The 21,083-nt window shown below is 45.2% G+C and overlaps 4 protein-coding genes across 4 annotated transcripts in view; 1 reads left to right on the forward strand and 3 right to left on the reverse strand.

Annotated features, from left to right (window-relative positions):
* Window positions 1–472: 472 nt before the first annotated feature.
* Window positions 473–21,083, reverse strand: part of DIP-epsilon (Dpr-interacting protein epsilon) — a 33,556-nt gene continuing 12,945 nt past the window's right edge. Inside the window, exons 3-10 of the mRNA NM_001144327.2 lie at window positions 17,539–17,645; window positions 13,830–14,046; window positions 8,791–8,949; window positions 8,605–8,733; window positions 8,386–8,536; window positions 3,350–3,492; window positions 1,812–1,982; window positions 473–1,729 (exon numbers count right to left, since the gene is read on the reverse strand). Of these exons, the coding sequence (NP_001137799.1) occupies window positions 1,542–1,729; window positions 1,812–1,982; window positions 3,350–3,492; window positions 8,386–8,536; window positions 8,605–8,733; window positions 8,791–8,949; window positions 13,830–14,046; window positions 17,539–17,645 (1,265 nt within the window). The 3' untranslated portion in view covers window positions 473–1,541. The remainder of the gene's footprint in view (window positions 1,730–1,811; window positions 1,983–3,349; window positions 3,493–8,385; window positions 8,537–8,604; window positions 8,734–8,790; window positions 8,950–13,829; window positions 14,047–17,538; window positions 17,646–21,083) is intronic.
* Window positions 3,968–6,121, forward strand: Nepl5 (Neprilysin-like 5). The gene has a single exon (NM_135178.3). The coding sequence runs from the start codon at window positions 4,000–4,002 to the stop codon at window positions 6,052–6,054; it is 2,055 nt and encodes a 684-aa protein (NP_609022.1). The 5' UTR covers window positions 3,968–3,999; the 3' UTR covers window positions 6,055–6,121.
* Window positions 6,137–8,214, reverse strand: Nepl6 (Neprilysin-like 6; the record flags this gene model as incomplete). The annotated part of the gene is made up of 1 exon (NM_135179.4): window positions 6,137–8,214. One exon carries the CDS (start codon window positions 8,212–8,214, stop codon window positions 6,247–6,249), a length of 1,968 nt encoding a protein of 655 aa, NP_609023.3. The 3' UTR covers window positions 6,137–6,246.
* On the reverse strand, window positions 18,555–19,951 carry CG42369 (uncharacterized protein). Its single transcript, NM_135180.1, has one exon. The coding sequence runs from the start codon at window positions 19,793–19,795 to the stop codon at window positions 18,590–18,592; it is 1,206 nt and encodes a 401-aa protein (NP_609024.1). The 5' UTR covers window positions 19,796–19,951; the 3' UTR covers window positions 18,555–18,589.

Below are 21,083 nucleotides of genomic sequence, written 5' to 3' on the forward strand. Positions count from 1 at the left end.
TATTTCCTTGGGCATGCAGAGTCCAACAAAATCAGGGGTTCTGGAGGGCATAGCTCCTTGCTATCCTGCAGACACGTAGGAGTCTGGCAAGCATCACGTTTCCTGCAAGCACATGGTTTCTTTTTCTTGCTCTCATCAAGCAAATGCTCCTGTTGCATCAACTTCAGACATTCCTGGCCAAGGATACCATGTTAGTGCACATCCAGTGGCCAAGGGAATCCGTTTGGGGCCAAAAGGAGTTGCTGGGTTCGGTTCAATAACAATTTCACGTGCAAAAGTGCTGCGCAAACATGGTATCAGAGAAAAGTACTAACTATTAATGCAATAAATGGTTACTTGTTCAACATAAAATAAAAGTCCCGTCGACATTCTTTTGACTTTCAAATAAAAAATAATAGTTATATTTTTGCACAAGTACCACTGGTCAATATCAAGAACCACAGATTACTGAAATAAAAGTCGCTTAAGTTTTAAGAAGCAATCCCAAATACATAGATATTTTATTTGTTTCTTTCGCAGTGCCAGTTTGTTCCGCTCGGGGAGCAAGTTAATAAATATACATTATCACTCTTATCGTTAAGAAACACAAACTAAGGCCTATGATATATGTAGGTATTTAAATATATATATATATATGTATTTCTGTATGAGTAGTTTAGAACTTACATATTTGGATTTGGCTTTATTTGGATTATTTCTCAACTGTAAACCCGTCTTAACTGATCAGCTAACTAAATTATGTATCAACAGTTTTCGCTTCAATCGTGAATATTCGTAATTCATATTTGCTTAGTTACTTATTTAGGTTAATGGTTTTTGATTAATGCATTTTAGGTGCCTGTTTTTCAGAGTATTTAAGCCTTTCGCTTTCCCGTTAAATATCTAGTTTTGAAATGGTTTGATGCCTACTCTCGTACAAATGAACATTCATTTCTAGTGCCTATAACGAGTACATAATTTACAATTGCATTTGGGGTTTTATCCATGCATATACGCGCTTATTTACAGTTGGAGGTGAGTGAGTAGTGCTCTCTTTTTAACAATTTGGCATCATTCGAAGGGTATACTATTTTTTCCCACTTGTATTTATGCAAATTAATTGATTTTATATCTAACTAACCAGGATTTATGTGCTTTGGTTTGCATCGCATGTTTGCTTTGGCCCTGCCGAAATGCTTTTTACAACATTCTTCGCATACCCTCACCGATGGTATAGTGGTTTTAAAACCAAACGAATTTTTAGAAAATATTTTAGAGTGCTTCCGAACGAATGGTAAACAAATATGCGAGGTTGATTAATTTGGTAACTTTGTTTGCCTAAAAACACGCTGTGGTTTTCGCCACCAAACGTAATCAAATATTAATGGGCTGCATAGGGAGTTTCGGGGAAAACCAAAGCTTGACTTCGTTAACGTTTGCAAATTGCAATTCGCTTAATTAATTACACAGTTGTTATGGCTAATCGTATGCATCGGCTTCGAACACCTTTCATTTCGACTGTTTGTAATGGCACTTTATTAAAATGGAATCGCACATAGTTCTCAACCACACGAGTGTGTCGTCAGCAGTGCGAGGATGCAGCAGATGAGGGGCCAACTGGACGCCATTAGGTTGCCATGACTCCCGCTGCTCTTGCCCTTGGACCAATCGAATCCCTTGGGACTGCTGCCCGTCAGCTTCTGCTTCGACTTGTCGATCTCGTTCAGATTCGATAGGTATTTAATGCTCGCTGCAATTGATAATGAAAAGTGCAACGTGTTCATTTGTTCTGCCAACATCAACATCCTATGCATTTTTTGGGCACTACTCACATTTGCCGGACGCAATCACCGAATTTGTGGGTCCTTCGCCCACAATGCCAATGCCATTGCCATTCAGGGGCGTGTTGATGTAGCCGTCCAGTGCGATTTCCGCCGCGGTTGTTGTCGTCCGCCGCAGCGTTGTGGTTGTGGGCGGCGGTTGTGTTGTCGGCGGACTCGACACTACACGTAGAGAAATATTGGCGTACATGAGTGGTAGAAATAATTCAATAAATAGAAGCTATCGCAAAGTGGAACTTTAAAGGAAGTGTAACGCTACATGTCAGAAATGAATCCTTTTTCTTTTATACATTTTTTTTGCATTATTTTATCTACTTTCTGTCAGTGTAGTAATTAAAATAAGGGGTAAGAGCGTGATGTCTGCGCCAAAAAACGGTACCGAACAAAAGTGGATTGCTCAATCGGAAACAATCCATAAACAACTTAAATTAACTGTGAGTTATAAGCCAGTCCTGCCCCAAAAATGTGCGCCCCATCAGTGCCGAAACTCCTTTGCTCGATTTCTAAACAGATATTTTCGGTTACCCAGCCGCATTGTCTTCACTTATCAGCCATCGTAAATTCAGTGCAATCCCTTTTGCCCGCCCTTCCCCCCCGATTCTTTTCAATTTCTTGGCCATCTCCCCGGGGAGGATTAACAACTCTCGGTTCCTTTTCTCGGCTGGCTGCCCTCCGTTGGCATTATTGAAGACAATTTGTAGAGGAAATTTATTGGGCTTGACACTTGGCCTTGCCTCGGCTGGGAATCACGAAACTATAGCCCACTCCAATGCCTGGTTGATGTCGCCTTTCTGCGACTGTATCGCCTCCTGACCACTCAATAAAATTGTCACAGGTTCATTGTTCTCATTGTCGGAGCTGCCCCTTCTATTATCGATGCGGCCATTGTTACCTTTAATTGGTAGAATGACGCCCACTTTTCGATGGGCTACACAGGCCATTGTTGTGGCAGCAGAATGAAAACCGTGTATATATAAATTAAGTTGTCTTTTCACATTCGCCATTCTTGGTGGCGTTGGGCTCTTGTCACCACCTCACAACCTCACCACCAACAAGCGGGCATTTTATTTTGTTTTATGAACTTTTGTAATCGGAATCGCTGCTGCCGAGCTGAGCTTTAATGGCCCAAACAGTGACTGGGGAGTAATTTAGCAAATTGACACAATATTGACACTTTATTGACACTACAGTGGCTCTAATTGCCGGTTGTGAGGATTGCGCATACGCCCCGTTGACGGCGGCAAGGATATGAAGAAAAACGTCGGTGAGACAAATTAAACGCGTCATTTCCTTATTAAATATCAAAATCTAATCTTGCTGTATATTAAAAAGTATTTGGGCACCAAAAATCCTGATAAAATGAACAGTACAATCTGCTTCCTTTGGAATCAAGGAACTGTCGGAGTTTCAAGTTTAAAGACCCCCCAAAATACTGGCGCCCATTTAAAAAGGGGTGTACATATACATTTGCCTATGACAGTGGCGCAATATCAAAGGGTATAAATAACACATATAGCCTAGTCACTTACTGTACAGCTTTATGTTGCCGTCCATGTCGCCCCGAGGATTTTTGGCGACGCACTTGTAGTTGCCATAATCGCTGCTCTGAACGTTGGTAATCGTGAGCCGCATGGTCGCCTTGTACGACGGATGGCCGGGAATGGTTTCGGTTCTGAAAGTGGAGAGACGGAGGCATCAGCGTGAGGCAAGTTCAATGACAGCCATTGTGCTCATTGTGGGTCAGTTCCACAACAGCCCACAATCGGGTATCAAGGCCAAGGTGAAACTGATAAGCGCGCACTTATGTCTAATCAAAATGCGACCTAGCCTACAAAGTACAGTGGCTCCAGGTACTGAAGATCCAATTTAAAGTCAAATATTATAATATCTTACGAGTGTTTAATGCTTTGAAGAATATGCCACCAAATGGGGTATAAAGTACGTTCTAGGATCATGTTCTTCGAACTTTGAACCTATTAAAGCATTTTTGTTAATTATCACCTTTGCCTGAAAATAGAAAGGTCAAGTGGTCAAGTACTGGGTGTGTATATATAGCTAGGATCCACTGCTCCTCCCACGATGATGACTGACAGGCGATGGGCCTGCTCTAGTCCGCAGTCTCCGCGATCCGGGCAAATCGTAGTCCGGCCAGTTGCAATTTGTCACAGTCGAAACCATCATGCTGAAGCTAAGCCTAGTGGCCTGGCTCATATTTTCGCTGGCTTGGCGCACCACGCCCACCGCCTGTCGCCAGACCAACGCACCCCAGAGCGTTCAGGAAATGCTGGCCGAGCAGCTGCAAAGCTACATGGATACGAAGGCGCGTCCCTGCGAGAACTTCTACCAGTACGCCTGCGGCAACTGGCAGATCCAGCAGCAGGAGCAGCACTCCCTGCGCGACAGAGATTGGACGAGGGATCGGCAGCGGTACCAGGGTCAGATGCTGCCCACCGACACCCTGGGACTGATAGACCACTCCGTGAATCGGAAGCTGGAGCTGCTGCTGCGGCGAAGGAATGAGAGCTCCTTCGAGTCGGACTCCTCGATTCTGGAGCAGATGCGACTCTACTACCGTTCGTGCAAACGCCTTAAGCCGTACAACCTCAAGAAGTACCTGCAGCTCCTGCCCCCCAGCAACTCCACGCAGTGGCCATCGGTGGGTCGGGGCTGGCGTCCGGAGCGGTTCGACTGGATAACGACCTTGGGGCGACTGCGTCTGCACGGACTGAACGGGGTGCTGCTGCGGGAGGAGGTACTGCCGCGATGGGATGACTCTCGCAACTACAGTATCTATGTGAACAAGCCGAGTCGCCAGGAGACGCAGCCCATGGGAGAAGGTGCCATGATCGAGCTGCTTCTGGACATTGGGCAGACAAAGCGAACGGCCAATGCCTTGGCTCGCCAGGTGGACGACTTCGAACGAAAATTGCACCGCCTGCAGGAGCTGGAGGACGACGAAGGACCACGAGAAATGCAGCTTGGTTACTTGGACTCGTACCTGCCACAGCTACGATGGTTATCCTTCATGCGCCAGGTACGCATTGACTCCGAGCTGGATCTGCGCTCCACATTAATCATCGAGAATATTCCGTACCTCAGGGCCCTGAGCGATCTGATGGAATCGGAGAGCCCGGACACCGTTTGCAGCTACATCATGCTCAAGTGGTTGGCCTTCCTCAAGCAACAGGGACCCGCGGACATCTCACGAGGTGAGTGCGTGGCCGCCCTCAGAAGAGCCATGCCTCTGGCCAGTAGCTGGCTGGTGGGTCAGCAGTTCTCCGATCCGGAATCCGAATCCTACGTAAGCTCACTGTTCCAGCGTTTGAAGGTGCGATTTGGCCAAATCTTGGCTGAGAACCGAATGAGACTATCGCCACCACTGGTGCACATCCTGCAGCAGAAACTGCGCGCAGTTCGACTGCAGATGGGCTTCTTTCAGACGGAGGAAATTGAGGATGTGGAGCAGTACCACGTCCGCATCGACCTGAGCGGCCACTCCTTCTATGGCAACCAGCTGGTCTTGCTGCGACAACGCGTTGAGGCGAACCACGATCTGCTTTACATAAATGTGACAAACTTCGCAAATTCCACGGGGAGCAACTTGAGTTACCTGTCGGAAAGCTGGGAGGCCAGCAACTCGTCGCCCCTGTATGTGAGACCACGCAATCTGGTCCTGGTGCCGCACGGTCTGCTCCAGCTGCCCATCTGGCATCGAAACATTAGCGCCCTGCAGCAGCACGCCGTGATGGGATTTGTCCTGGCCCACGAGCTGGCACACGGATTCGATATGTTGGGAATGGACTACGACGCCATGGGAAACATCATGGGGCCCGTGGAGGAGATCGGCGCTAGCCGTCAGTTCCGACAAGGACTCCAGTGTCTTCAGCAACAGATGGCCACCGGTTCCAAGTGGATCGACGAAAAGCTGGCCGACTTTGTGGCTCTGCGTCTAGCGTATGAGACCTTTTTCGGGGTGCGGGACAAGCGGGAGCCCAGGGATCCTCTGCTGCCGCAGTTCAGCCAGCGGCAGCTATTCTTCATCACCTTCGCCCAGTTCTTTTGCGGCCGGACGCCCGTGCTCAGTCCGCGATCTCAGTCGGAGGCTCATTTGAAGCACGCCGCGGATGAGTTGCGTGTGATGCAGACGCTGGCCAATTTTGAAGAGTTCTCTAGGGAGTTCGGGTGCGATAAGAAGGCCAAGATGCAGGCCAGCCAGCGGTGCCGCATCTGGTAATAGTTCTCTTTCCATCTCTCCCACAGGACATGGCAGGATCCAGTGATGAATAAATAAAATCTCACCTAACGAAGAGTTTTTTAAATGTGAGTGAGTAACTCGATGGGGTAGTGAACTCTTTTCAGATCCATCTAGTTTATTGTTTAATATAGTTTTATACACTAGTAGATTTCAAGCACTACTTGAATCCAGTTACCACAGTTGGCACTTTTCAGGCTGATTGCTCTTTGCTGGACAACCAAAAGCTTCGTGAAACGGCGCGAACCCATTGAGCATTTGCTGCAGACGCGTCTCGTCGTTGTCGTGACCAACGAAGTTTATTGGATCACCATCGCCGCAGAAGAACTGTGCCAGATTGAGGAAGAAGATTTGTTGCGGCGGAATGGTCGTAAAATCGGTTAGACTCATTTGCGAGCTGTTCTGGAAGTAGGTGGAATAGGCCAGATCCAGTCCAGCAATGTCTGCAATACGCTCGTCCAGATACTGTGTACTGTTCCGGTTCAGGCACTGTAAACCCGCCACAAAGCGTGGCGAACTGGATATCTGCGGTCCGATTTCGTGTATGTTCCCATATCTGTCATAATAAAGACCCACGGTGTCGACTGAGTGCATCAACTCATGGGCAAGTACGAATCCCAACAGGCTGTACTTGAATATGTCGTGGCTATCCGCTGCAAAGAATGGCTCCTGTAGAAGTCCGTGTGGCACAACGATGATGTTTAGTCGCATTAGGTAGTAGGGTCCGGAGCTCATGGCCGTTTTAGGATCCGACAAGTAGAAGAACTCATCGGGTGTCGGAGCACTTTGGTTAAGTTGTAAAACCTGCTTTCTGGTGCGGAACTCCAGCAGGTTAAGATGTTCACGTGCGTAGTCGAAATCAGGGAGCGGAAAGACAAGATCCTCATAGTGCCGGCTGACAAAGCTACGATGGTCACGACCTCTTGGCAAATTCCCAATATTGAGAACGACATGCTGAGCTTTTGTGGCAACCATACTGTTCTGCTCACTGGTTAGCCCAAGGCGATTCTCATTGATTTGCAGTAGAAACTGCCGGCGCAGCTGTTCAAAGACCTTCGTAACTTCCTGGGTGTACTGCTGTAGTGTCGCAGGGTCCAGGAAGCGCTCCTTGTAGAGCAGGTTCGATGCCAGATTCATGTTGCGGCGCATATCCGTGACGCAATCAATGTGCTCATTGCTGTCAATAAAGTCGTCTATGAGGTAGAGCACGAATCGGGTCATGATGTAGTTGGCCACCACCTCGGCGTCCGTGGAGTCCATCAGCCGCTTAAGGCCCGTGAAGTACTTTGCATTCTGCGCCTGCATCACGTAGTGATGTGAGACACTATGGCCAACTATTGACTCGACGAAACCCTGCCATGCGTAGCCGGTTTTGTACTCCCACTGGCGCAAAGTCCAAGTCTCGCTTTCATCATCGTCGTCCACTTCGGTTAGGACGCGTATGGCGGACTCTAGCCTTCTGATCTTCCGCACAAGGGGTAATATGCTTTTCGTCGGCACACCAATGATCTGGAGAGTGGCGAGGGTACTTAGAAAACCGCCCAGGTGCTGCGCGTCCCCTTCGAGACTAGGCATACTGATGTCCAGTCGGAAGCGGTTACTGTTCTCAGAGCTCCGTAAGACCAACACGTTCACCAAAACATTGGTAAACCCATAGCGGTATAGGTGTCCCAAGGACTTCATCCACTTGAATTGAGCCTTTGGCCATGGCTCGCCGCGGGGCATAAACTGGGGCCATGTAAGTGCCTGGCCAGGAGGGGCTAGTCTAAGGTAGTGCTCCATCTTGCGTGTACTCGGCGGAGCTTCACGGCAGGTGCGGTAGAAGTGCAAGACCTTGGCCTCCACACTGGACTCGTTGAAGCCGGGTGACTGGGAGCGCTGGTGCAGCTCGTGCATCAGTTGGACTAGGTTTCCGTTCACCTTGTGGTCCAGCATCTGGATGATCTCCGTGAAGGGATCGTCGCGGTGACGTACTGCGTACTTGCCGCAGGCATATTGAAAGTAGGTGCCGCACGCACTGGAATCCTCCGCCACGTAGCTGAGGATGTTGTTCATTAGCCGTGAATTGGGATCCGCCTCGACATTCTGGGTTGTTGGAGCAGCGCAAATAGGAACAATAAACAGGCAGGCAATCAACCACATCGCAGACAGCAAACTGAGCCGAGATCCCAGATTGCTGGAAGCGACTGGCCGCGGAACGTCGACATATCAGCGAAATATAATGTGCCCACAGCTGATAATCCAGCCAAGAGATAACCCAAAACATCCTCAATCGAGAGGTGAAAAGACAATAGCACGATGACTTCAACTTACTTGTACTTTGATGACTCAGTGATCATTTGATCGTTTTCGCGCGTCCAATAGTTAAGTGAGGTCGGATTCGCCTCGATGAAGCATTCCAGGGTGATGTTGAATCCAATGGGAATACCCACCAGCTGATGCGGTATCCAGACCATGGGCGAAACTGAAACGAAATATATATATATATGAATATAAGAAAACCCAACTAAGTCCGGATATCAATTGACTTACAGTCCACGCTGACTTTGATCCGCTTGGACACACTTGGCGGCACACCATTCGATGCGATGCACAGGTAGGCGCCCATGTGCAGTCGCGAAATCCGCTCCAGCTCCAGGGAATCCGTCTCCAAGTCGTGCACTGCAATCATTTCTGGGTAAATGGCAAGCCAGAGGCTGGTCTAAGGATTGGACTCACCCTCGAGCGTCTTGTTAATAACGATTTTGTTGCCGTCATCGCGTTTCCATTTGATGGTCGGCTCCGGACTACCTTTCGCCTTGCAGCGTAGCGTAACGTTATCGCCCTCGCGCACGATGATGTCACTGGAGGTCAGAGCGTCGTCTATATTCGGCGGCACTATTGGATGGAGAGAGCGAGAGGCGGACATTAGGAGAGTATTTTACCCAAAAACTACACGGAACCGTGCAAAGCTCGATTTAAATGCAAAGGACAGAAGTGAAAAGTTCCACTTTCATGTAAATGTCGTTGCCAAGAAAGCGGAAACCGGTGAAAAACACTCCTAGGACTACAGAGACATGGGAATACCCTTTCAAAGAGAAGCACTTGTAATGCTAATAACTGGCTTATCAAAGCTACCCCCAGACAAGTTGGACTTCCCCAAGGCAGTTAGGAAGTGGAAAAAAAAGGAACATTTCACGCATTGTTGACTCCAATGCGCTCACTCCCCAGTGAGTTCTTGTTCTACTCACAGTCACTGCGTAACTTTAAGCCTAATTAGCTTTGCATCCAGATTCAGATTTGAAGTCCGTTTGAAATCCGTTGCTCCTGGCGAAATAAGGAATCATTCTGTTAATTCAAAAATCGATGCGGCAACCTTCATCAAGTTGTCATCAGGTTTCACTTCCCTTGCCATTCACTTTGTTTGAGGGATTTTTTCAATCTTCCGGGAAACTCTTTTGTATTTGGTCGAAAATCCCAGAAAATCTTTAATGAAAAATCTATGCAAATCACAGGGAAGCATGGAAAAGGTCATGGAATGGACAGCATACCGCACTGGCTTAATATCTGGCAATGCACACTGGTTCCAACCCGAAGTTAGCTGCGATAAATTACCATTCTTTTTCAAATGTATCTTATTTAAATGGAGTGTTTACCAGAACTTGGAGTTGGTAGTTGGAGCTGTGTTAGTTGTGTACATTTGTTAGCTTTGACAGTTGTTTTTTTTTATAAATTTCTAAAGTTGCCTGAAATGCAGTTTTCCATTCCAACAAAAAATCATAAATTTTATTTGCTCCTGCAATTTTCCGGGGGTCAAGGCCAGGTCTTCCATGACAGGTCACGTATTTGCAGTGACCTGTCGCCATTCATTCTGAATTGGACAGCTAATCAATGGCAGTCGGGTCAGCAAATGTCTGGTTTTCGGCACACGTTTTTAATTGATGGAACTGGAGGCCACGGGGCTATAAATATATATATACATATATTGTTCGCGTATCATTGCATCGTGGGGATTAACATTAATGGCCAGGTTATCTTGTCGTCGTAGAAAGTTGCCTTTCATAAGGAAAAACCCCTGTTTCAACTTTTCCCATCCGAGCACTATGGTAACCGTAGGGGGAAAAAAGCGTAATTAAAAGAAAAAACTTTTCAAAAGTTTCGCCCTTTTACCTTTTCTTTTCTCATGCCCAATAATGACCAAAAAACTTTTTGCCAAAGCTTTATTTCATGCTATTAATAAACGCTTGATGTGCTAATCGCCGGACAAACCAGGACAGATCCAGGACAGCACCAGGATGAAAAAAAAAAGTGGTGGCCCAACTTGGTGACCCAGCAGATGTTGTTCCCTTTGCTTTTGACATATTAGTTTCTTATTGATATTTTTAGCAGCTGCCGACATTGCGCAAACTTTGGACCCTAAACCAAGAAACTTTCTTTCTCGACATACATATGTGCATGTGAAATTTAATTAGTGGTGCAAGTGCTGGACACGAATTTCTATCGCTTATTACATAATGCGTCAATTGGTGTTTTTGGCTTAGCACTTCGCTTAGCAAGACCATCATGCGCTGCAAAATCCTTATAAACTTTTTAATTGATGTGTTTGGAAAGTTTTTAGTTATTTATCTTTTTTTGCTAGCTTAAAACGATAATGGCATTAGACAAGAATAATTCATTTTAATTTGCCGTTTTTTAATATTTAGTATCTTGTTTTATTTTCAGTACTTTTCAGTTTAAATTTAATATAAATTTTGACAGTTCTATACAGTAGCTTATGACCAGGTTAAGGTAATGTCCATTGGATACTGTTGCCTATTTTGTGGCTCCCAGTTTAGCGGCTATTTCTGTTATTTGTTACCTTAGCACATTGTAATATTGCTTTCGTACCGCACCGATGTCAACAAAATAATTGAATTTAATAAATGGCCTCATTATGTGAACATAAATGAGAATATATGTATGCGGCAGACGCGCAAAGAACACCCCGTATCCACATCCACATCCTCGTGCCCATTCCCGTCCAGCTCGTAATTGTTGGTGTTTGTTATTTTGCTTCGGTTACAAGCTGCATTTGCTGCTACTTTCGCAATGTGCGGTAATTTGGCGGGAAAAAAGGGGAGCAACTATGGGGGTCCTGCTGCTGCTCCTGCTGCTCCTGATGCTCCGTGCCCAGTTTGCATCAGGCGGCACAGCATCAGAGGATGGACAACAGCAGGCTGCCATCGGCATCACCAACGCCATCGCCATCGCTGGCGCATTTAAATGCATTCTGTGTGCATGGGCCATAAATTCGGGCGCATTTAATGTTTGTTTTTGCATGCTCAAGCCACAAATTTCTGCGTAGCCTCCGTGATGTCTGTGGATTTTATTCCGCGCATCGCATTCGAGTCAGCAAATTAAATTCACAAATGTTGCACTACCAAAAATAAATTTATTTATTTACTCATTTGCCCGACAACGTTTTCACGTTTGTTTTCCCCCCCTCAATATACGCACGACAAATGCATCATTTTAATTTCGTTTTATGTTTGTCGCTAAATGTAATTAAGAGTATGTTATGTTTTTATTGCGTTTTTCTTTCGCATACAGCATACCTGTTACTAGTTGGAGTATGTTGGCTATTTTGAAAATAACTATACATACATAAATAGATAGATTAAGCTTTCCAAAACCAATGCAATAAAGTTTGTGTCCAAAATCACTGAAAAATACAGAAATTTGCTTGAAATTCACACGCATTCAGTTTACAGAGTAGCAGGTATCTGTTATTCGACGCGATCTAACTAAATCGTTCCTCTTGTTTAGTTTTGTTAAATCGAGGTGCGCCAGTTTGGCGTTTCCGATTTTTATTTAGACCAGTGCGCACCATTTAGTTTTATAGCAATTAATTCGATTTGTTATGTAAATTAAAATTGTTTGATTTTATTTGAATGATGCAATATGCGATCTTTTATGGATCCGTTTTCAGGCAATTGACGGCCCAATTTTGATCCCAACTAAGCCGGATTTAGGAAGTACGACTTACAAGGCAAAAGGCCCAAAATCTGTCCATTAAACCGGCCTGAAAAGCTTCGAAGAGACAATTGTTTCTGCTATTCCTGCGGTTTTATGCCTTATGCCTTTTAAAAAGTCGTTAAGCAGGCGTCGGTGCTGTAAAATGCTCATATAACACGCAGCACGCGTCTTGGCCATTTGATGCGGCGTGACCAGAGCGACTGTAACTGTTAACAATTTTTTCCGGTTAACCCTTTCTGGCCAACTCTGGCTGTCGTTGTCGCCATTTTTTGTGTGTTTTTTGCGGCACTCATACTCACGCACGTTATCATCCACACAGATACACACACACATATGTATGTATCCTTGCCACACGCTGATGTGGCAAAAGTTCTGGGACGGCAAAAATGCAAGCCAAATTTACCAGAACCAAAAAAAAAAAGAAAAACACAAAAAATGCAACTATGACAGCTCTGGTCGCTCTGGACAGAGGCAACAAAACGAGCCACAAATGTGTAAGGCAGGCAACAAAAAATGGTTAAAATATGCCGCAGCCATTTTCATACCTGCAAAAGTTTTAAGGGCGTACGCCGCATGAACCCCAATATGCGATTTAAATTGGCCTGGGAAATTAGGCTTAACAAAGTTTCATTACTTGGCCCAGGCAAAAAGTGTGATCAACCGGAATCTGGCTTACACTCGATGCTGCACTTTTAATTTGTCAACGAGATTTAATCGAATTTAAATGGGGATTACTGTCTTTTGTGATTTTTGAAAAATTGCTCTGCGTAGTCACGAAACTTTGATACAATTTTTTATAGTTCTTAAAGAAACCCATTATAGAAGTGTATTTTGTGTCATGAGTGATAAGATTATAGTATAGTATATTTGTGAATATTTAACAAATTTAAAAGAGAGTCCTTACACTTAGCCTTAAAAACTTGAAGTAAGGAACAGCTTGACTCATATGATTAAAAAATAAGTTACCTTACTTTACGTTAAGGGAATAATACAAAGAGGAATCAGAAGAATTCATTAAGTTTCAGTAATGGGTGTTACCAGTCACGACAGACGGCGTTGCCGAGTCTTCTCCTTCGAAAAATAACCTAAGCCCAAATCCTACTATGTGCAGCATATGTGTCCTTGCATTTCCATGCGATGTCTGTGCCTGTGTATGTTTCTGTGTCTGCATGTGTCCCTTGTGTCTGTATGTGTGTGTGTTGCCACTGTGGTACTTTGGGCCCAAACTGTTGCACGGACTGCCTGCTGATTCTCCCCGTCCATTTCACTTCATCGTCCGTTGCCATTTGTTTGCGCACATATTTTTCAAGTTTTGCCACAAAAACTGATTTATGCGAATGGACCGAGGCACGCCCATTTCCCATTTCCCATTGCCCATTGCCCATGCCCATTCGACCCTGCAGGAGGCAATGAAGGCTTCTGTGGAATAGGATGTGGATGTGGATGTGTGCCAGTGCCGTTCGGTAGCCGGATGATGTTGATTTGTCAACTTGAAAGGCGGAACTTGTTCCCAAATTCCAGCACTTCCTTGTAGTTTGTCCATTCTTTTTAAGGATCTTTATAATTATATTGGTTTTTAATATTGTTTGTTAAGTTATTTCCAGAGTTTTGGATTCGAACATGATGGATCACGCATATCCATGTAGTTCTCAAAAGTAGAGTAGGGTCGAAAAGGGACTAAAAAAAAACTAATATCCGCCGACAGATTTGGCAAATGAAATGAAAAATGCAAAGGACATGGTAGGACCATAGCGAAGACTTACCCACTACTTTGACAAATCCATACTGGGTCTTGGCCGTAACCGTATTGATTTGGCACATGTATCGGCCCCTGTCCTCCTCCTGGACATTGTTGATATGCAGGAACCAGGTGCGGTGCTTGTCATGCTTATCGTGGGTGACACTAATCCTTGGATTACGCGTTATCACGTGGTTGTGAACTGTGAGAATGGCCGACTGCTCGAAGTGCATCCACGCGACCTGAAAGACAGAATACGTTAATTATTCAAGGCGTTGCTATTGACCAACTTATGATGGATGTCAACCAAATGCGGCAACATGTACATATGTGTGGGTCATTTGACGACAAGCTGCCAACGCCTTTATTGGCCAAACTTGGGGCCATCATCATCAATTTCAATGAAGGATTAACGACCGCATTTGGTACTAAACTTTTTCCACATGTCACAACCGATGCGCAGACCATCGTGAACCTTCTCCTCCTCCAGCGCTATAGGCTAAGCATCATACTCCCCCATTCATCCACACGCTTATGCAACACCACCAATAGTTTTCTTTTTCCGCCCACCAGATGGCGGGGCAGGAGTCGAGAACAACAAGCAATTTATGCAAATATAAGCACCCAACGCATTGGCTGAGGAGACATGGCGAGCGCGGGCAACAAAGAAGGTCGATGCCATTTCAATGATAAATTCCGTAGAAGTGTCAGGGAATCCATGGTAATGGTGGGCGCTGCTCGCCCAGTGGCGTCGGCGAAACGGGGATTGAATGAAATATCCCGAAACGCTGCACTATCAACATCCCCCGAAGGACGCCGCAGGCAGGAGGAGCCAAGAAGGATTGTGACTGGCAAACGTGGACTGATATCGGTTAATTTTTCAACGTCTGCTCGGGAAACGTGCAGCCCGATAGACGATGAGCGGGAATCGGAGACACGGCGACGAGGAAGTCGCCATCAAATTTGCTTATTTTACATTTCGGCGCCGTTGACTTTGGCATATTAAAAGTCAGGAGAAGTCAGCCAAATGCTAGTTTTGCGTTGCTGTTGCTCAAAGTTGAATCGAATGGAAGAATTAATGTAGATACGTTTATCAGGCAGGCGGTAAGATAGTGCACTTAAAATCAATAGAAATGAATTGCTGAGCGAATTTAAGTTATTAGAAAGTTTGCTCAAACTTGTAGCCAGCTAAATCTGCTTGAGTTTGCAAGTTCATTTCAAATTTGGCTTATGCTTAAAGGCCATTTCAACAAATTTAATTAGACGCCATGTTAGGCCATCAAAAAAAGTTGACTTCCATCCTCTTAAAGGAAGGCGCTGCCACAGTGCGACTCTTGACCAAATTATTTTATGATTTTCGAGTAAAAGTCAAGGCAATGTAGACTTTTGGGCGGTTATGTAAGAGTGCGACTTTTAAAAGTCTTCTCCACAGGCCAAGCACCAGCTGCCATTAAAATTTCACGCATATTTTAGTCCATTTATGGCTACCACCAAATGGCACGAGCCGTGCCCAGAAGATTACTATTAGTGGCACCAGCACTTATGCTGGTCCCAATTTGAAAGTTTTGCTAATTTGAGTTAAACGGTCATTGCCATATGTATGCAAAATGGTATAAGTAAGATTAAAGATTAGAGGTAAAAGATTAAAGGAACTTGGGTGTGTTTGCATCACTTGAATATACAACGGACAAACATACTAACAGACTTACGGACAGACTTACGGACAGACAAACGAACTGACAAACGGACATGGTAATTGCAAAGGTAATAGTTTGGTAGTGGCATATTCGGTTTACTAAACAATCCCATCTTAAGTGAATCTTCCCTGCCACTGTGCCACCACATATTTCACTTAAAGAAAAGCCGCCGAATGTCCACGAGCTCCATTAAAGCAGTTTTTTTATTTGGAAAAGGCTGCAAGCTCTTTTGTGTTTATCTTCATTTTCATTTTCATGGAGCAGAAGCTTTCACTTGTCTCAGACACATGCTGATGGCTCGATTCGATAGAAGCCGACAAACAAAATGACCAATTTGCAATTTGCGTAATGGCACAACTCTTGCCAGAACCAACGCAATCCCCCGCACAAAATTCCTCGCCGCTAGCCGACGACGCCTGCCATAGAAAATACTAAATGAAGTCATAAAATTTTAAGTAAAAACTAAAAAAGAAAACAAGTTGAAAAACTTGTAGCCGAAGCAAAAATAAACAAACTTTATTATGCCTGAAAATGTTTATGTTCTGTGGGGGCGGAGTGGGCGTATCGGGTTGGAAGTGGGGCCAAGCAACAACATAAACAAAGTAAACTTATGCTCATGTTACTGGCATTGTTGTTAGTTCGTTCGGCTATGTGTGCGAGTTTTTCGACTGTTTGTGTAGGCGTTTAAAATTGAAATGCAAACAAGGACAATACGGAGTGCTGCGGGAAAATGTGGAAAATGGGCAAAACGGGTAGCTAAAGGGCTTCAGCTAATAAAAACCTACTCGCTCGACATTAACAATTTGCGAGTAAACGTGTGAAAAAAGCGCTTATGAACTACGCGAGTTAATTTCCACGCAGCTCAAATATTTGGAAGCACAAGAAGTACTGAAAGTTTTGAAACACAAAGCATAACGAATTGCGTATGCCCTATGTGATATGCTTGCCAAATATTAATTAAAATATATGAAATATTTCAGTGTATTTATATAAAGTTTAATTACAAGACAGCATATTTTCATAGTGCACAGTTAGTAGCCCAAAAAAATTATAAATATTTATAACTATAACTTGATATAAGTATTTCCTTTGCTGTAAATCTGAATTATTTCCAAAACCACTTGTACCCCAGCTATTTTTTCAGTACATCGATTTACAACTTTCATTGGAACATTAAACTGCTTGTTTGCTTTTAATACATGTTCTTTTGTCGAGTGGCCAGTTTGTTGGAAAAGTGGTTATACCCGCCGAGGGCTTTAAAATCAATTCCCGGCAACCTGTCTGTTTGTGCTAAAGCCAATGTGCGGCTGCGATGGGCGAAATGGGTGGCCCAGCCACCCACTCGCTAGGCAACTATTTTGCATGCAAAGTCACGTTTTATTGCAGCTACAAGCGGTCCTCGCTGGTTAACTTTTGAGCTTACCTGAGGCCAATGAGGATAGCACCTGGAGATGAATGGCTGGGCGGAGGCGGGCGTAGTTTGGGCGGTAATGGTTGGTTATGGGTGGTTATAGGTGGCTATGGGTGGCTAAGGGTGGCTATGGATGATGATGGTCGCGGGTCGCACATGCCGAACTTAAGAGACATAAAAATTATTACAAGCCGAGTGTCGAGGCGAAAGTCGAGAATGAAATTTATGCACGTTTTGGTCGCACGCACATTATGGAAATTCAATTGGATGCAAATTTAAATTGTCGCCTGAGCCACAAGACAGAGCGTTTCGATGCGATGCGATGCGATGGATTCTTCTAGGCACGCCGAGCGCCGCCCAAAAGTGTGCACCGCACAATGAATATTGATCAGTTGGTTGGAGTAGTGTCCAGTTGGCATTAACCCCACACCCGCATCAACCACTTCAATCGATTGACGGTGGAGCATTTATTTAAGCGCAAACCAAAAGTCGTTCCGAAAGTTGACTTCATTCCTGCTCGGCCAGAAACTTCAGCTTTTGGATTTTGGTTTGCAAAGCCAAATACTACGTTTTTTACTTAAGTTTATATAAATTATAAATCTCGAAAATTCTTTGTTTAGTCTTACCTTATAGGATCCCAGGTTCTTGACTGAACAAGCCAGTTTTACATTACGCCCCGCAGGCACTGTAATATTTTCGATCACATCCGTGAACTCGGGATCTTCGCTGATGACTGCGAATAGTAAAAAAAAATAAATATTTTAATAAGTAATAATAAATATCAACATAAAAATGTATATATTCATAAAAACCCCAACTTCTCATCCTTTCTTGAGAAGAGTTATCATTATTGTAGTGAGAATTTAAAGAATTCTTTTTTCACACATGCAAAAGTCTGCCTTTTGTAACAACATATATCAGATAATTTTTTGCCTTTTACAGAAGCAAATTGAACTTGACACTGTGTTCTAAATAATAAAAGAATATCAACTTTCGCACTTGATTTTGTCATATAAAAGCTATCGTATGACCACAGAACAGCTGCATAACATAGCAACCACCATGTCTGCTATTCGGGATGGCTATACCACCATGTCGTCCTTTTTTTGACGGCTAACTGTGCCACGGAAACTTCTGCTGCACCGGCAACTCATTTAAGTTCTAATCACCTGCAACGACGACAATTAATTAGCTGGCTTTGGCCAACGACAGCGGCAGCAGCAGTCATTAGTCTGAAGGCCCATCGGTACCACAAGGGAGCCATGATGCTGCAGCTTCAGCTGGAGCTGAAGCAGGAGCAAGAGTTGAATCCTTAGAGCCCTGGCAGCATCTGATAAACAACGAGCAGTGGCAACACCAGGAGAAGCAACACTAACGGCAACATCTGCATAATGCGGCAAAAGGAAGTTGCTGTCCGCTCACCCCGAAGATGTGGAAAGGTGTTCCTGGACGATACTTAAGCGAAATCAGATGCGGCAGACGGATATTAAAAGCAGGCGACAACCGCAGGAACTGGCAAAATGTAATTATGTTGTGAAACTTGTCCTTTCAAACGCTGTCAATTGCAGCACAGGCGATGTCTTCAATATAAGATATTAGTATGTGGAACTATATAGCCAAAAGCACGCAACTCTCATCATTTAAGTAGCAAAGTTTGGTTTTATTATAAATGTCATCTCATCTTAGCTCATTGCACTTGGCCCGGATCATGTTGAAGGTAACCGTGCCGACGCTTTGTGCCGCGTTGTGGAGCAGCTCAAAGATGTGCCGGTTGCGCTGACCCTGCTCCACGGTCCGCTCGTGCAAGCGACGCAGTGCGTCCGAGTAGGCCGTGTACTTGGCCTCGCACTCCGTGTCCAGCTTGAAGACCTGATACAGCTGCTGCAGATCGTACAATTGGCGTGCGGTCTCGTCGTATAGCAAACTGGGTGACTGTGGCAACAGCTGCTCCCAGTGCTCGTGCACCAGGTCTAGGAATTCAAAATTGCTAAAAAGAAAGATGACGAACAGGTCCAGTCCCTTGGTCTTCAGCTGGGCGAGAAGATGTTCGGTGATGTGCTCGCTGCTCGATGTGTCCCGCATCTCCTCGTAATCGGTGCGCAAGTGGTGCTCCAGGTACGCATACACCCGTTGACGTTTCTCGAAGAAGTCCTCCGTGGCAAGCATGACGTCCAGCTGCTGCTGCATCTTGTCCAGCTTGGCACTGCTCCCGGCCAGATCAGCATGGTCACCGTCGATGATGTCCTGCAGCAGGGAACGCAGTATGTGCAGGTAGTTGTCGATGATTTCGGCGCCGGATAACTTGACCCGCTCGTACAGCTGCGCCCCGAACTCATTGAGATCCAAGCCGGTGGAGTTCACCTCCTTTTTGGTCAGATTGAGTTGCCCCAATGCCGCCCCGACTGTCTGTTCGTTGATCAGGCGACTGCCGCGATGAGGAGCCGGTCGGTCAAGTTGCTGGCAGAGGCGGTGCATGCGCATCATTCGGATCTCTTGTGTGCTAGTCTCCTCGGCAGCCCTCAGCGTGGATCTGACTCGGTTCAGAAAGACCAGGTTGCGCAGCACAATGGTGTACTCCATATCCGTGTCCAGGTGCGGACGCACGTCGAGCAGCTGCTTGATGAGCGTCACCTTCAATTGAAGCTTTGGTGTTGCGCGAGCTGCACTCATCTCTTCGGTGTAGTTGGCATTCCGAGGAATGCGTCCTAGACGATCCAGGTAGTCGTTGAGACTCGGTTCAATCCGCTGTTGCACCAGGTCGCTTAACTCGCGCAGAAGCTCCAGCTGGAAGTCCTTCACACCAAGATCCAGCTGGGGAGCAACAGGATCCGCCTGCATGAGCGGCAAGAGGCACACCCATGGCAGCCACCACTCGATCATCATCTTAGAGGGAGCTGGCTCCAACTGATTTTGATTGCAGAAACTGCGTTGTTGTCGCCGCCAGTTGGCTGATTAGACGAAGGGGCTTAGATTGGGGTCAGTAGTCAAGTCGGTGATGCGGTTAGTTCGTCTGATATGCCAAGCCGACCACTGACGATTAACCAGTGCGAAAGCGAACTGCGCTCAGTTCGACAGCCTTATCGCTACGGAGCTGGCACTGAGAGAAATAATGGGTAATCCAATTCGTGCAAATTATATTATATTTTATTTTCTGCTAATAATCGAACGCAAATTAAGGACAGCGAAAATAAGAAAGGAAAGAGTTCAGCGCTGATTACAATTCCTCTGTCAGAAACCAGCACAATTTAATACATAACTTTTTATTTGAAGGTAATGCATTTTTATCCTTTCCCCATTTCGACAACTATTGTTCGTCGAAAGGGCATTAGTGGCAACAACTGACTGGTGAATCGGGATAGGATTGAATGAGGGAATCGATTCGCTGTAACCTGGTGCCCGTGCAACTGCAAATGGCCAGGACATTGGTCCCTACAATGTATCAAATAGTCAGCGCTCCTTCCCAATTTGTCTGTGCGGGCAATTGTTGACCGAACTCAAACTGAGCGCGTGTGCGGGATACCTATCACAAGTTAGCTTAAAGTTGCAGACTGCAGACTGCTGCCATTTGACGACAGAACTTCAGCGGAATCCCAAATGGGATGTGGCATGAATCCACATGGATTCCAAATCAGCGATGCTCGTCGTTCTTCATTCTATGGCGCAGCTTGATTGAAGTTCGTCAAATTGATTGAACTCATGCCACTTCCCCTTTGCCAACTTTTAGCGAAAACACTTGATTTCGATTTCGTTCGAACATTTCTGTGCATTAGCCTTTAATATTCGATCAAAGGGTATCTGCAACCGCATAATGGCCAACACCTTTTAAGACGAAACCCAAAACGCAAAAAAAAACTATGGAAACGGTTTGGCAAAGAGCGTAAAAATGGGGAAAAATGGTTAAGAAAAAATGAAAGGCACACCGATAAAGTTTTTAGGAAAAAAAAAAATGTAAGAAAAAATAAAAGATACCAAAAACCTGAAGAAGAAATTTTCCAACAATTGCACAATTGGCATGGGCTACGCATTCGCTTCAATGGCGAACGACCAAGACACTTTGATTCAAACTGTGGCCAAGGACAAAGGATTTCTGGAGGACGAAAGCCAAGGAGTCATGGCTGGAGGAACGGCTGCCCTCCACATTGCTGGCACTTAAGTGACAAAATCTATTCGC

This window comes from Drosophila melanogaster, chromosome 2L, assembly GCF_000001215.4.
Source record: "Drosophila melanogaster chromosome 2L".
NCBI classification, from domain to species: domain Eukaryota; kingdom Metazoa; phylum Arthropoda; class Insecta; order Diptera; family Drosophilidae; genus Drosophila; species Drosophila melanogaster.